Raw genomic sequence first — 16,461 nt, 5'->3', positions numbered from 1 at the left:
GTGTGTATGCTTGGGGTGTTTCAGTCCTTAGAATTATCTATGGCTTCTCTCCCTTCCTCCTAATTTAGCTTACTAGAGGCTTGAGGTCTGGGACCATTCCTTCCAGAGAAATATAGGTGCCATGCATACAAAGGCCCTATTCCATTCTTTTCCTGATAATTTCTAAATTAGGGATGAGGACCTTTTTGCCTATTTGAAAAAAGTTATCCTCCCAAAGAAAACAGAATCAGTCACATACAGAGGTAAAAATCCACAATTAAGGGCCACACAGGACTTGGAAATTAACTGTTGTGACAAGGAAAATATCATCTCACACCACCATCAACACATTTGAATAAGTAATCATGCATTTATTTATTTATTTATTCATTTATTCTATTATTTATTTGTTTATTTGACTGATAGTTCTTTAGTCTCTGCTATATATAAGGCACTGGACATCGTGAAGCAAATAGCATGATTCCTCATCTTGGTCTTTCTGTATCGTCTTCGTTCAAGGCCCAGCTCAGACATCTCCCTTCATGTACAACTGTCACTCTACTACACAAAAAACTTCAGTGGCTCCCTATTACATCTAAAGTCAAATACTAACTATTCATTTTGTCATTTAAAACACTTTTTAGCATAAGGCCAACCTGCATTTCCAGTCTTATTACTTATTAGTCCCCTTTATGACCGCTACAATCTGACCAAACCAGTCTTCTAGCCATTTCTTGTATGCAACACCCCATCTCTCAACTCCATGCCTTTGCATAGGCCTTCTCTAGCATCAGAATAAATGTTCTCATCTCTGCCTCACAGAATCCCTAGTTGCCTTTAATACTTAGCTCTCTTTTGCTCTGTGTGTGTGTGTGTATGTACACATACATATGTATATGTATATATATAAGTATTGAAGGCAACTAAGGATTCTATTTGTTATTATATAATGTGTTCTTTATTATTATGTTTAATTTTATATTATATGTTTATATAATATTGTATAATAAAGAATTTTCTATATTTTATATAAATACATATTATCTTTTACTATAAAGTAATAAGAGAAGCACCTTGGCCTAGTAGATTAATCAGGTACCCTATTTAAATCAGGAACATGTGGGTTCAGATTTCAGCTCTCGCATATACTATCCATGTGAGTCCTTTAATCTCTCATTACTCTAAGACTAGAAGTGGCAGAGAAGGCCCCCAACTTGCCCTGTTATGAGTTTCTTTATCTAAAAGTTCCTAATACCAATGAAATCACAGACCTAGTGTCTCTCTCTAAAAATAATTACTATGTTAAGTATCTTCACCCCACTTGATATGTAGTCACTCCTTTCTTAGGCAACTGGCTGTTGTGGGGGTTGGAAGACCTGGGCTCAAATCCAGCCTCAGATACGTACTAGCTGTGTGACCCTGGGCAAGTCACTTAACCTCTGTCTGCCTCAGTTTTTTCAATAGTAAAATGGGAATAATAATAGCACCAACCTTGCAAGGTTGTTGTGAAGACCAAATGAGATAATATATGTAAAGCACTTAGCACAGTGCCTAGCATATGGTAAGCGCTGGATAATGCTAACTGTTATTGTTGTTATCATTATGGAGAATTGCCACATTTTAGCTCACTTTGGGAAGAGAGGTGTTGGGAAATGGCTCATGAGGAAAGGTCTCGATCTATGATAAGGGTGGGGAATCTGTGGCCTCCTGCCCACACCTAGGCTTGAGGGTGCAGGTTCCCGATCCCTGGTCTATGATTTCATCAGTATAAGGAACTCTTGGTATGAGAACTCTTTCTACAGATGCAGATCAGTAGGTCCCTGGTCTGTAACTTAATGTCTTGGAGAGATGCCCGAGGCACTGAGAGGATAACTCACACAGCTGATAGCATCCAGGTCATTCTGATTCTAAGGTTGGCTCTCTATTGGCTACGCCAGGCTGCTTCACACTTTGCACTTAGCAATCACTCTCCACCAAATGAATGAAAGCGGGGTTCCAAAGACTCTGTCAGTATCCCTGGAAGACGAATTGGCTTCTCCAGGACTGGTCCTGGCCTTTGGAATTCCCTTTCACTGGTGGTCCAACAGAGTTCACATCTCAGAAAGGCTGCAGTTTGCGTTTTTGTTTAATCAGCCTCTTTCAGTTCTTTAGTTGAGGCCGCAGTGGGGGGGCCTAACACAGAGGAGTCCAGAACGGATTATTTTTGTGCCCCTGGAGCTGGACACACCTATGGAAACTGGGGCTAATGCCATGTTCACTTGCAGTGAGCATGCCTTCTCCCTCTGTCAGAATGTCCTTTTGGTCTCCTTGCCTCCAGTCCCAAAGGAGGAACAGGAGCAAGGCTTTCACTGTGTTTCCTTCCTTCTGAAAAATGTGTTGGGTGGGAGGCAGATACATTTATCTTTTTGCTGGAGTCTGTTCAACTCTGCAGAGCTGTACACCCTGCCCTTGGCCCTAGGAGTGTGCTATCACGTTTCCTGCACTGGGCCCATGTCAACTCTGAACAGCCCAGCTGAGTTCCCCAGGCAGAAATCTGACATGTCATATTTTTCTTTCCAGAGTTCCACCTACTTTATCTGTCTTACCTGCAGGGTTGCAGATACCCTCCCACAAGACACTGAAAACCACAGGGCATATTGACAAAACCTAAGCCAAGGGCTTTGCACCTCTTTCAGATTGATGTGAATGGCATTTATTTCCATCCTGAGTTAACCTTTTCCTCCATTCTCCTTCCTTTGACCCCTCCCACTTACTGTCTTTAATGGTCAGCATTTTCAGCATTTTTTAGTCTCTAATTTGATGCACTAATCCAAATAAAAATCTATTCTATTGCCAATGAGTGTATTATGCAGGTGAAATAACAATGAGAAAGAGAAAGGGAGAGGGAAAGAGAGAGAGAGGGAGAGGGAGAGAAGGAAAGAAGGAAGGAGGGAGGGAAAAAAAGAAAATCAAGAGAAGATTGGGCTGGCCAGAGCTATCAACTGGACATTGGCAAATGGAGCAATGTTTTGTGATTGTGATTTCTTTTTACTGAAAGGAAGCCTAGTCATCTAAGAAATTAGGTGTGTGTCAGGGTGGAGGAGGGTGGAGTGAGGGGTTCAGGGACCAGTGGTTTTCAATTTCTTTATATCTACAGACAATTTAGGCAGGGAAGAAGCCCCCAAAACTACTTAACCCACATGCTCCTACTCATCATCTTAAAAGGAAGTCTCCCCAGAATTCAAGAAGAGGCATGAAACACCAATGAATGGTGTCTGGTTTTCATCAAATTGCCTATATATTAATTAGTCTCAGAAACAGGAACATAGTCACAGTCATATTGTAAACATGAATTCTCTAAATCATCCCTGGACGATTTTGACGGAGCACACTTGGATATTCTTAGCTTGCCACAGCCCTGGGATTCTGGGTCAAACTTCCTTTGTATCACTGACCCCTGGCCTATTTCAGAGTCATCCTACTTGACTGGGTAGATTTTGTTGCTTGGGCTTGCCAAGGCTGATATGAAAAAGCTATGGGTTAAGCAGAATTTAGGATCGTTGAATTTAGAGCTGGAGGGGACATTAAAGTTCATCTATTTCAACACCTTGGTTTTGCAGATGGGGAAGCTGAGAAGCGAGTAAGCATTTATTAAGCACCTACTATATGCCATTTATGTGCTAAGTATTTTTCAAATATTATATCATTTGAAACTTGCAACAAGCCTGTGAGATAGGCACTATTATGATCCCTATTTTAGGGGCAACCCTATTTTAGGGTTCAGTGAATTGCCCAAGGTTACACAGCTAGTAGACATTTGAGGCCTGATTTGAACTCAAGTCTTCTTGACTCAAGGCCCAGCACTCTCCATGTTGTTGCTGAGTTGTTTTTAGTCATGTCCAACTCTCTGTGACTCCATTTGGGGTTTTCTTGGCAGAGATACTGGTGTGATTTGCCATTTCCTTTTCCAGCTCATTTTACAGATGAGGAAAATGAGACAAATACAGTTAAGTGACTTGCCCAGGGTCACACAGCTAGTATATGTCTGAGGCCAGATTTGAACTCATGAAGATGAATCTTCCTAACTCCAGGCCTAGCACTCTATCCATGCACCGCCTAGCTGCCAGCATTTTCTGTCTACTGTGCCAACTAGGTGAGAGATAGAAGGTTAAAATGCTTAGATGACACGTGGTGCTCTTAAGCAATTCCTCACAGATTATACTTCCTTAAAAAAGAAGTGAAATTGTGGCAGCATGGTACAGTGGAGTAAGTCCAGGATTTGGAATCAGAAGACCTAGATTCAAATCCTGATCCTGCTACCTATAATCTGTGTCACTCAGTTTTAAAAATGTGGGAGATTAGGCCACACTATGCCTAGGGTCTCTTCTACCCCTAAATTTATGCAACTGTGATCCTGTGTGCTGCCCAGCTCCCTTGACAGTCCCTTTTTTGTTATTAGTGCTTAAACAGAGATCAAGTAATATTATAAGAAATATTTCAGGCAAAGTTTCCTATATGCTCCTAAGAATCTGGTGTTACTTTCTAGAATGCCCAAGATCTCAAAGATCTTCTGAAGTTTTACAAGGAATTCACCCTTCCTATAGAATGCCAGTGGAATTTTAGATAGGTCTGTGATTCAGATAGGCATTCCAGAAAAGATTTGAGATATTTACTGCATTTGATATAGAACAGTCCTTTAAGAGATGGCTTTGCAAAGCAAAATGGGATGTTGAGTAATTATAATAACCCAGTGAGGTCCTGGAGATGAGTTAAGAAAATGTACCTCTCTCCCTCCTTTGCAGAGGTTGGAATAGAAGTTTGGGGGTGTTGCATGTACTATTAGATGTAGTGGCTGGTTGTTCTGAATGGCTTTCCCCTCCTCTTTTTAAAAAAATCTTTGTTTTTAAAAAAATTTTACTGTGTTTAATGGTCAGCCTTTTTTAGACTCTAATTTTATGCATTGATTCAAATAAAAATCTACTCTATTGCCAATGAATGTATGCAGGTGAAATAACAATAGATGGGGTAAAGGAGGGGAAAAGAAGAAAATCAAGGAAGGTTGAACTAGTGACTTGCTGGACAAGGGAGATGGGGAGAGATCTCTTGGGAAGTGAAAATTATGTAAAAACAGAAGATATCAATAAATATCAGATGAAAAATAGAGTAGCTGCCAACCTAGACACTTCTGGCTCTTTTTTTTTTCAGTTTTAGGGCTCATTTTGGGCAAGTGCCTGAGGGGCTGCCTGGACGCTGGCTAAGCTTTCCTCTGTCTCTGAACTGGACCACCACGTGACACTCATTGGGCTTTTGATTGTATTCCCAATAGGAAAGCTCTGAAGTGGACTTCCTCAAATATCCATCTACAAGTTTGCCAGACCTGCTTAGTACTTATTCAGGCCCGGATGTTTCCTCTTATACTGATAATAAGGAGAATGAAGAGCCAGATGGTGAAGAGGAAAAGGAAGCCAGCCAATCGCCAACCCATGGAGCAGTAAGTGTGTCCTTGGGTGCCGTGGGGCTTCAGCATTTGAGGTATATTTTCCAAACAAATGGGTATCGGGACTTGGTGGATGCATACCTAGTCTAGGAGAAGTTTTCCTTTAGGGAGAATGTCAGAGACTGGGAGGTGATCAGGTCCATGAGACTGAGAGCATGGTAGACTGAAAAGAGCCTTATGACTTCAATCAGAAGACTTGGCTTCCAGGAAGGGCTCTTATACTTCCAAGTCACATCATCACAGAGCCTCAGTATTTTCATGTGTAAAGTGGGAATAATATTTATAATATCTACCTCACAAAGTTGTGAGGAGAGTACTTTGTAAACTTAAAAGCAACATGAAGATGTGAGCTGTTAGTAGTGTGGGGTAGTAGATAGAGCACTAGATTTGGAGTCAGGGAGACCTGGGTTTGAATTCTGCCTCAGATGTTTGCTCACTGTATGACCTTGAGTGAGAAGGCCTCTAGAGTCCTCATCCATAAAATGAGGATGATAACAGTACCTACCTCACAGGGTTGTGGAAAGGACCAAATGAGATAATGTAGCTCTGCTGCAGAGTGAGACATGCAGATTTTCAACAGTGCTATGTAAGTGTGAGCTCGTATTCTTGTTTTTGTTATAGTATCCTTATTTTTCCTTGCATGGTGGATAGGCATGTTAAAAAGGGAAAAAACACAATTGCAAGAGATGCCTGAGCCAGGACAGTGAAGTAAATGGGAATCGGTTTCAATTCGGGGATAACTTTCACAGGCATTTAATAAAGTGACTTTATGTTGGCAGGGTAAGGTGACAATCTCTTCCCCCCTCCTCCACCCACTTAATAGTATTTTAATTTTTCAAGTTACATGTAAAGATAGTTTTCAACATTCACTTTTATAAGATTTTGAGTTCCAAATTTTTTTCTCCCTCCTTTTCCCCACCCCAGACAGCAAGCAATCTGATACAGGCGATACATGTACAATCATATTAAACGTATTTCCATATTAGTCACGTTGTGAAAGAAGAATCAGATCAAAAGGGAAAAACCACAAGAAAGAGAAAATAGTATGTTTGGATCTGCACTCAGACTCCATAGTTCTTTCTCTGGATGTGGGCAGCATTTTCCATCATGAATCTTTTGGAACTGTCTTAGATCACTGCATAGCTGAGAAGAGCTAAGTCAATCATAGTTGATCATCTCACAGTGTTGCTGTTAGTGTGTACAATGTTCTTTTGGTTCTGCTTACTTCACTTAGCATCAGTTCATGTGAGTCTTTTTTTTTTTTTTTTTGGTGAGGCAATTGGAGTTAAGTGACTTGCCCAGAATCACACGCTAGTGAGTGTTATGTGTCTGAGGCCAGATTTGAACTCAGGTCCTCCTGACTCCTAGGCCGGTGCTCTATCCACTGCACCACCTAGTTGCCCCCATGTAGGCCTTTCCAGGTTTTCTGAAATCTGCTGGCTCATCATTTCTTATAGCACAATAGTATTCCATTACATTCATATACCACAACTTGTTCAGCCATTCCCCAGTTGATGGGCATCCCCTCAATTTCCAATTCTTTGCCAGTAAGGTGACAATCTCATTGGTGCCTCTTGATGTAATGTGTGAAATTGTACACCTGAAATTGAAGGAAACTGAAACTCCTAGAGGTTGACTTGCCCAGGGTCACATGGTCGGAGAGCCTTTGGGCTTGAAAGGGGAGGAATTTTTTTTTTATTTTTTAAATAGTAAAAATTGAGTGGAATGTTTAATCCTATGATACCAGCACAGGGCTCTTGAGCCAATGACTTTGTATTTACTTTGCATCTATCTTGTAATTTGCTTTGCTGAGTACATGTGGTTCACCATTCTCTCCTCTCAGGAGAATGTAAGCTTCCCTGCAGGCAGGGGCACTTTCGGTTTTTGTCTCTAGGTCTTCTGGATCCGAGGGTGGTGCTTGGCCCATGGCAGGCACTTTTTGAAGGTTGAATCAGAAGAGCAGCATGTGGCACTTTTATATAACACCTGTGGCTTTTGGCGACCTCTAATATCTAATACAATATATTGCAGTATCCTAGTTTCCCAGGTACTACTGGGCATGGGGCACTTTTGGTTAGTGATCAAGAACTCAAGGGGAGAGATTGAAGGAGGAAGAAAGTTAGCCCTTCCTTTTGATAAGGATGGAAGTGATCCAGGTTTGTAAGATATTTGGCTAAAGCAAAGCCACCTCTTTCTGAGCATGTCACTGGTTAGAGTTATCTGTCTTATCAAAGAATCACAGAATTTGAGAGTTGAAAATTACCTCTTGGCCATCTGGCCCCACATACACATGAAAAGAACCTCTACTCCAACATCCCTGACCAGAGATCATCCAGCCTCTGTTTGTGTCCCCTACTAGACGAACTCTCCTAGAGGGCAAAACTGGATCTTTTCTGTTCAGTTCAACTTAACAAGCATTTATGAAGTACCTACTATGTGCATGCCATTGGGGATAAAAAGAGAAAATGAAAAATAGTCCCAACCCTTAACAGGCTTACATTCTACCAAGGGAAACAGCACGGGAACAGAAGTAAATAGAAGATAATATGAGCAGGGAGAGAGGACTGACAGCTGGGGTGAGCGTGAAGAGCCTTCCATGGAAAGGATCACATAACTTGAGACTTAAAGGAGAGAATGATTCTCTGAGGCAGGGGTGAGGAAGTAATGAGGAAGGACAAGCAACATGTCTAAAGGCATGGAGATGGGAGAGGAGAGTGCTAACTTCTAGGAATAGCAAGTAAGCCACTTTGGCTGAAATATAAAGTATATGAACGAGATTAATGTGAAATAAGTCCAGTATTGTAGTCTAGAGCCATGCTAGAAGAGTTTTAAATGCTGAACTGAGGATTTTGTATTTTATCTTAGAAGTAATAGGGGGCCATTGAAGATTCTTGAGCACAGGAGTGATGTGGTCAGAACTATGCTTTAGGAATATTATTCTGCCAACTTAATGAAGGCTAGATTAGAGGGGGAAGAGGCTGGAAACAGGAAGACCAGCTAGGAGACTATTTCAGTAGTTCAGATGAGAAGTATTAGGGACCTGAATTTGTGTGGTAATTGATCAGAAGGGAGGGATGCAAGAGATGTTAAGGAAGTAAAATCAACAAATCAAATATATGTGGAATGAAAGAGAGGGAAGATGTGAGGATGATCCAGGATGTCTGGGAATGATGGTGATGGTGTCTTCAACTGAAGTAGGGAAATTTGAAGGAGAGGTGGATTTAGAGAGAAAGATAATAACTTTTGATGTGGACTTGGAGGTGCTTTGGGAGTACCCATATGGAAATGTCCAGAAAGTGGTAGTACAAAGCCATGAGCATAGTAGGTGCTCAAGTGTTTGTTGAATGACTGAAGATTTAATCTGTTCTTTTTAGTTCATACTTTCTCCAGGAACTCATTCTTTCTCACCCTATTCCCAAATGCTTTTACACAGTGCCTATTAGTTCCTAATTTGTGAGGGTACACTGGATGACTACATTAGGGTTTCCTTGGTAGATTTTGAGGATCCAGATCTCTTACTAGGAAGAAGATTCTGCCCACCTACAGCAGACCTCTTCCCTTACCTGGAATAATCCTGTAAAAGATGAGGGGCTGCTGACTGGGTAAGGATTGGTACCAGGTTAGTTGTTACTTTAAAAAAGTCTAAGCCCATCATTTTTCCCCCCATTCCAGTCTCCAGAATGTGCCATTGAGTTAAAAGAGTTGGTTTTTTGTTTTATTTTCCTTCTACCTGGTTCATGAAGCTGTCCAACATATCTCTTACTGTCCAAGTTTGCATTCAGTTATAATAGGAATAGGTGATCGTCTCGTAAATGATGGGTGACTTTCGACTTTCTCTTCTCCCTCATCGTCTCCCCAACCCCCCACCCCCGCCCCGCTTCTCAAATTTGACATTCCCCATATGTCTTTTCCCTAAACATGGACTGAACCTATTTGAAAGGAAAATCTGACTGCCGTTTATAGGAGCCATGAAAAATAAATAACAAGTGCACACTGCATATCCTCAAGGTTTGAGTTACGTTTGCTCAACTTAAGTGCTCTGGAGGGAATGGCCAGACCAGGACTTACAGGTGCAGAAATAAGAAATGTATGAAGGGAATTTGACAGCCTCTTTAATCATTTCCATCTGTGAAATAAAAGACTTTCACTGTTTTGTTGATGAAAGCTTAGTAACAGGTTTCGTTGGTTTAATTGGCTTAGGAACTTATTTTTTTTTCTTTTAAATTACAAATCAAAGGGGACTGGATTACAAATGTTTGACCTGGATCCATTCTTGGGTGATTCAGCTATTCATTTAATCCACAGGCCTCAGCAGGAATGCCCTCAAGGTAAAAATGTAGGCTTGGTGAGGCTTTTCCTATTCTTCTGGGGTTATCCATCTACCCTTTCAGTGTTTGTCTCTTGTCATTTAGAATCACCTTCTCCCCTTCCTGTAGACCCTTTAGGGATCCAGTCTGAGCTCTCTTCTCTCTGCTCCCATTTCCTTACCTCTGGACCTCTCCAGCTAGTCTTCCCCCTACTAAAACCTATCTATAGCATTTCTCTCTATATAAGCAACTAACTCTTTGAAGGGAATTTAATTACTTTATTTGTGCTCACATGTTTAATAGCTGATAGAGCTTTACATTATTCAGTTTCTGGCTACATTCTTAATACATTCTGGATAATGTCTTCACCCAAAGGAATCAGTGGTGGAATTTGGACATCAGTGATAGGCTGGTAGGGGATGGGACAGGATTTTGTTGCTGTTGGCAGGTGTCCTGGACCCTAGAAAGGGAGCCTACATTAAGCGTTAGATCAAGGATAAAGAAGCTGAATTCTTCAGGCTCTGCTGACTGACATGATTTCTCTGAGGACCGATCTCTCCATGTGGGGATAACATCATGCCTGCTCTCCAGGGAGTGTCATTGGGCACAACTTGCTCTTATTTGCAAAGTAATCTGAGGCTTCTAATGAAAAGAAGTGTCTACATCAAGTCTTGCCATAATATATACCATTAAAACATAAATTTTTCAGAGCCCCAAGAGATGGCCAACATATTGGAAAAGCACTTGATACAACAAAATTCCAGTATGACCTAACAATGTGAACAGTCTTTTGGAGCTGGTAATAATGGTATTTGACCCCATATGGTTTTAACCTCCTCTCAAAGGCCTCTTGTGCTACATAAATGGCCTGTGGGTTCTGTTAGATGAGAAATACAGATGTTTACTCCCCCACGTGAATCTCTATGCAACCATTCATTTAGAACCTATTAAGATCTTAGGAGAAAGATGCTAAGCAATGGAGTCTAACCTAGGTAAGGGCCATGGATTCAGACTCTGGTCAGGCAACGGAAAGAGAATACAGTTTCAGCCAGGATGTATGGCAGCAGAAAAACAAGGGCAAGCTTCCTAGACATATCCCAAAAGTTGTGTGTGTTGATGGGAAACAGTCCAGTTAGGGAGATAACCACAGGTCCTAGCATCAGGGCAGATATCTGATCCTAGGAGCGTAGATTTAGACCTAGAACAAACCTTAGGGCTATTCCCTTTAAACCCCCTATTTCTCAGAGGCATGGAGAGATTACAGAAACATATAGTTAACCATTTAAGGATGTGAATAGAGTGCTATATTAATATGCTGAAAGAATTCAGAGAATAAAGGATATCACTGTGGGTCAGGGGAAAAAATGGCTTTGTGAAAGGGATTCATAAGCTGAGCCCTAAAGATAAGTAGGTATTAGGTGGAGAGAAGAAAACATATGTCAGTAAATGAGCAGATGGGAAGTTTGCTGGGCAGATTCTGGGTCATAGGATCATAACTGGAAGGATCCTTGGAGGTCACCTGGTCTAGTCTAACTTAATTTGACAGATAAGGAAACTGAGTCCCAAAGAGGTTAAAAATGAATTGTCTTACCTTTCCCATACAGCCCCTTTCATATTTTACATCCTTCAGGAAGCCTCCTTCTGCTTGCCCCAGAGCACAGTGATATCTCTTTCCCTTGAATTCCTGGATAACTTACCATTTACACCACTCACTAAACACTAGTGTCTACTTCCTTGTATGGTTGGTTATCTTTTTTATGTATGGGTCCTATCTCCCAGTAAAACTGAAAGCTAATTGAGGACAGGAGGTGGTGCATCTTTCTCTTTTGTTTACATGGTACTTTGTTAAAAAAAAAAAAAATACAAGTCCCTGTTGGTGATACCTGTGTTGAACATCAAAGAATTGCCACATGTCAATGATAGTTTTGCTGTTTGGAGAGAAAGAGCTCTTATCTTGATGCTCCAAACACCTGGGCTCTGCTGTAAGCCAGACACTGTGCTAGACACTAAGGATACAAAGATAGCTGGCTGGCTTACTGGATAAAGCCTTGGACTTGGAGTCAGGAAGACCTGAGTTCAAATCCTGTCTCAGACGCTTTATTTGCTATGTAACCCTGATCACTTAATGTCTCTCAGCCTCTGTTCCCTCATCTATAAAATGTGGATAATAATAGCACCCACCTCCCATAGTTTCTAGGAGGATCAAAGGAGATAATATGTGTAAGGAAAGTGCTTTGCAAACCTTGAAATGCTATATAAATATTAGCATTATCATTGTTATTATTATTAAAAAGCAAAACCAAAATAGCCCCATCCCTCAAAGACCTGTATGAGTATAGATTGAGAGCTGGAAGGGAACTTGGGAAGCTTATATTCTGATACAAATTTAAACAGTGAAGCATTATCAGGAAAAAAATAGAACAACAAAAAATAACATGGGATGATGCCTTTGTAAGGAAGTGTAACTCTCATGATGTAAGAGAGAAGGAGCGTGTCAGTGTAACAAGGCACACACAACATAGAGAGTGTCTTTAAAGTGATTGGGAATTTGGTCATTTTAATATGTGTGTGTTTAAAAATAATAATAAAAGCAGTGGAACTGTTGAAGGTCATTGCCAGATATGCAGTTGTCCCAAGCTAGGTAAGGAAGAGATTGTTTAGTCCATCAATCAGAGGGTCTGTATCCTGCTTCCCGAAGCACCAAAGGGATATGCTCTAACAGTTTCAGAGCCACAAGCATAGGCAGAATCATGGATAGCATCCGGATGGCCACAGCTTGAGGGGAAAAGTTGTAGAATCAAGACTTTAGAGAGAAAGGGAGAAGAAATTAATCTGGGTGCTGCTGTGCTATAAGTCTGAGGTCAAGGAGTCATTAATTCTAGCACCGGGAGCAGTGAGCATCCCAAGCACAGTAATTAGGTGGAAATCAATTAGTGTGGCTCCATGAAAGATGTATTTAGCTTTGTATTTTGCTAGAAATAGTGGTTTACCGAATAAAATTTGTGTTAAGTGTGGCTTTATAAATGTCTAGATGCTTTTGAATATTTCATGCAATATCTTAAAGAGTTATTTTCACTGTTGGTCTGGGTTAAACGGTGTTGAAAAGTGTCTGAGTGTTTTGCAAAGAAGATAAGAATGGTGAGTTTAGGTATCCTGATGATTTAAATTTGGATGAGTCAACATGAGTAATATGGAAATATGTTTTACGTGATTGAACATATGTAACTACAGCAAATTACTTTACGGAGGGGGAGAGGAGAAAGGGAGATAATTTGGAACTCAAAATTTTAAAAAATAAATGGTATAATTTGTCTTTACATGTAATTGAAAAAAATAAAATGCTGGTGATAGATTGATAGATTGATTGATTTGGATGAGTGATTCAAAGACCAATAAGGAAAAAAGGGGGTAAAAATAGAGACTGGACTTGTGATTTCAGTGGTACTGGGAACTCCCAGATGAGGCAGTGCAGCTCAGCACCTTCTCTGCAACTTCAAGTCTTAAAGGGCTGCCTGAGAGGTTAAATCACTTGCCCGGGTCACAGAGCCAGTATGTGTCAGAGGCAGGACTGGATTCAGATCTTTAAGGCTTCAAGACAAGCTCTCTTGTCAGGTTGTTGATGAGTTGTATCTGACTCTTGGTGACCTTATCTGGGGTTTTCTTGGCAGAGATACTGGAGTGGTTTGTCATTTCCTTCTCCAGTCCATTTTACAGATGAGGAAACTGAGGCAAACAGGGTTAAGTGACTTGCCCAAGGTCTCATGGCTAGTAAGTATCTGAGGCCAGATTTGAACTCAAGTCTTCCTGACTCCAGTCTGGAATTCTATCCACTGTGCCACCTAGATGCCCTGCTCTCTAGCTGCTCAGCAGTTAATTGGAGCAGTGCATAGAATCTTGGACTTGGAGTCAGGAAGACTTGAGCTCAAGTCTTGCCTCAGGCACTTCCAAGCTGTGTAACCCTGGGTAAGTCATTTAACTTAGCCTCAGTTTCCTCCATTATAAAATGGGGATAATAATAGCACCTACCTGTCAGGGTTTTTGTGAGGATTAAATGAGATGACACATGGACTGTGCTTCACAAATCTTAAAGTGCTGTATAAATTCTATTATGACCATTGTTATACCGCTTCCACAGGGGTCAAAAAGCTCATATAAATGTGGGCTTGCGTTTGAGGAGGAGAAAGAGACCAAGGCTCAGCTGAAGTATAGATAAGAGTGAAAATAGTAATAATGCTGAGAGAAATAAGAGCAAGGGTCCTCAACCCTTGCAAGGGAACATACCTTTTTCTTTTCTCCAAGCCTGCAGGTCTGGAGGGGATGTTTTTGGGAGAGAGAATGCTGACAGTAAAGTGTGACCCCCCCAAAAAAAGCAAAAAAGAGGCAGCTAATTCCTGCCATGCTTTCAGCTCTCCCTTTTGGGCCTGAGAATCTGGCTCCCCCAAGATGGGTGTCATGGTGGAAGTGGAAGCCGCCGGGTAGTCTCCCAGGGAAGGCACTGAAATCTCCAGTCTGCTAGTCAGGCTGCCTGCCTACAGGTCACTGCTGACTTGGCACCTCTGGTTTTGCTGCTGTTGTTCAGTTGTTTCAGTCGTATCCAACTCTCCATGACCCCATTCTGGGTTTTCTTGGCGAAGATACTAGAGCGGTTTGCCATTTCCTCCTCCAGCTCACTTTACAGATGAGAAAACTGAGGTAGACATTGTTTAGTGAGTTGCCCAAGGTCACACAGCTAGTCTGAGGTTGGATTTGAACTCAGGCCTTTCCTGACTCCGTCCCCAGTACTCTATCCATTGCACCATCTAGCTGCCTGGTAGCTAAGGTAGGGATAGAAATTGGATGGAAATGTAATTTCCTTGGTGTCAGCAGAGGTTCCAGGGATTCCCATGTTCTCTTTCCTCATGCAGGGCATTCCGGTTAACACCTCAGTAGCAAGAGGAGAAAGTGATGAGATCAGACTGTTTAAGCTGGAAGAAGCGTATTTAGAGCTGGTTTGGGGCAAAGAAAAATTTAAAGACCTTAATCACCAAGGGGAGGTTAGCAAAGTCATAATTGAAGTGTGGCTCAAGGGAGTGGATTCAAGTCTGGTCAGGTGAACTAGTGGAAAGAATATTGAACTCTAAGCCCTGGAGACTTGGGTTCTAGTCCAGATTCTGCCATTAACAAGATTGTAAATGTGGGCAAGACATTTATCATCCCCTATTAAAATGGTTGTAATAAAACTTTCCCTGATTCACCGGGCAATTGTATATTTGTGTGTAACGGGGATGGGGCAAATAAAGGGAGCACAGAAGAGGGAGGTGGAGAAAGGGAGAGATAAGGAAAGACTTTGGTGGAGGGGAGGACTATATTAAATGTGTGGTGATATTATTACTCCATCTGAAAATGTAGCAGGGAGTTTGGGGAGGTGACACTTTACTTCCTGTGTGACATTGAGCAAAAGCTCCTTAACCTTTCTGAGGTCTCAGTCTCCTCATCGGTAAAGTGGGCTGGACTAAATTACTTCTAAGGTTCCTTCCAGCTCTAAATCTAAGTGAATCACAGACAATCATTTCTTCATTGTGAAGCAACAGGTTTTTAGCCTGGCTTTTCATTATAGAATCCCCTGAGGAGACAGGAGGTTATAGGAAAAATCAGAGACTCTTTAGACATTTATCTGGTTCCCTGGCCTCTGGGATACCTGGGCAAGGTGATCAAGGGTGAGGATGCCTGACTGCTGCTGCAGCTCAGAGATGAGGGGGTATCTTGGTCCTTCGTAGCAACTTCTCCTGGAGCTTCAGAATGATGAGAGCAAGGCAAAAATTTGGTTTTGGGAGCTTCAACCTCCTGAAACTTACCCAGCTTCTTTAGAATTTATCCTTATTAAGGGGAATCATAGCATTTATGAATGACTCAGAGGATCTGGAAGGAACATTAGAGCTCAGTCATACCATGCTCCCAATTTGCAGAGGAGAGAACTGACCTCCCCAGAGGAGATGGTTTGTTTGGCTTGCCCAGTTCTTGTTGCTTTTTCAAGCACTGATTTCTGGTGTTCAGGACTCGGGCTACTTTTGGTCAAAGGTGCATTGGAAGAAATCAGCAGTTTAGTGAGGGCAGCAATACTTGCGACTCAGGAACATTCCTGGGGAAAGCGTCCTTCCCACACCCAAACCATGTCTGCCATTTCCCCTTATAGCCCAGCACTCCTAAAACCACTTCCCATCTGACCATCAGTTAGGGTTGGCCCAAAGCAGCAGATCACCTGGCATCTGACCTGTTAGCTCTTGTTAAAAAGGTCAAGAAGGGATGATTCTAGATAGCAAAAATGACTAGGAGAGGTTGAAGAGGTGAAAGAGGATGCTCTGTGATTATTGTTAACTGACCTGGGAAGAGGTAAGTAAAGTAATAAACATTTGTTAAGTGCCCTCCATGTGCTGGGCGATGGAGATACCAAAGGCATAAATAAAACATCCCCTGCCCTCAAGAAGACTGTGACCTAGTAGGGAAGATATCAAATAAATAAACATAGAAGTATATGAAAAATAAATACGAAGTAGATGTGAGATCCTTTAAGGTAGGGGAGAGTATTAGTTGATATGAGAGGGCAGAAAGGAGATGGAGTCATTTGAGGTTCTTGAGAAACAGGAGGAAGATCAAAAAGGCAAGAATATATGTTTCTAGGCTGGGTTAAATTACTCTGAAAACTGATAGAGCTTCGATTGT

The 16,461-nt window shown here is 41.5% G+C and overlaps 1 protein-coding gene across 6 annotated transcripts in view; it reads left to right on the top strand.

The window, feature by feature from the left end:
• PDZD2 (PDZ domain containing 2) overlaps positions 1 to 16,461 on the top strand; it is a 367,396-nt gene that overhangs the window by 244,593 nt on the left and 106,342 nt on the right. For all 6 annotated transcript variants that reach the window (XM_027868865.1, XM_027868863.1, XM_027868864.1 and 3 more), the window contains one exon: positions 5,285 to 5,449. In XM_027868865.1, coding sequence (XP_027724666.1) covers positions 5,285 to 5,449 — 165 coding nt within the window. The remainder of the gene's footprint in view (positions 1 to 5,284; positions 5,450 to 16,461) is intronic.

Source organism: Vombatus ursinus, unplaced genomic scaffold (assembly GCF_900497805.2).
Source record: "Vombatus ursinus unplaced genomic scaffold, bare-nosed wombat genome assembly UNPS02014791.1, whole genome shotgun sequence".
Taxonomy (NCBI): Eukaryota; Metazoa; Chordata; class Mammalia; order Diprotodontia; family Vombatidae; genus Vombatus; species Vombatus ursinus.
This window is presented reverse-complemented; position numbering and strand designations above follow the sequence as displayed.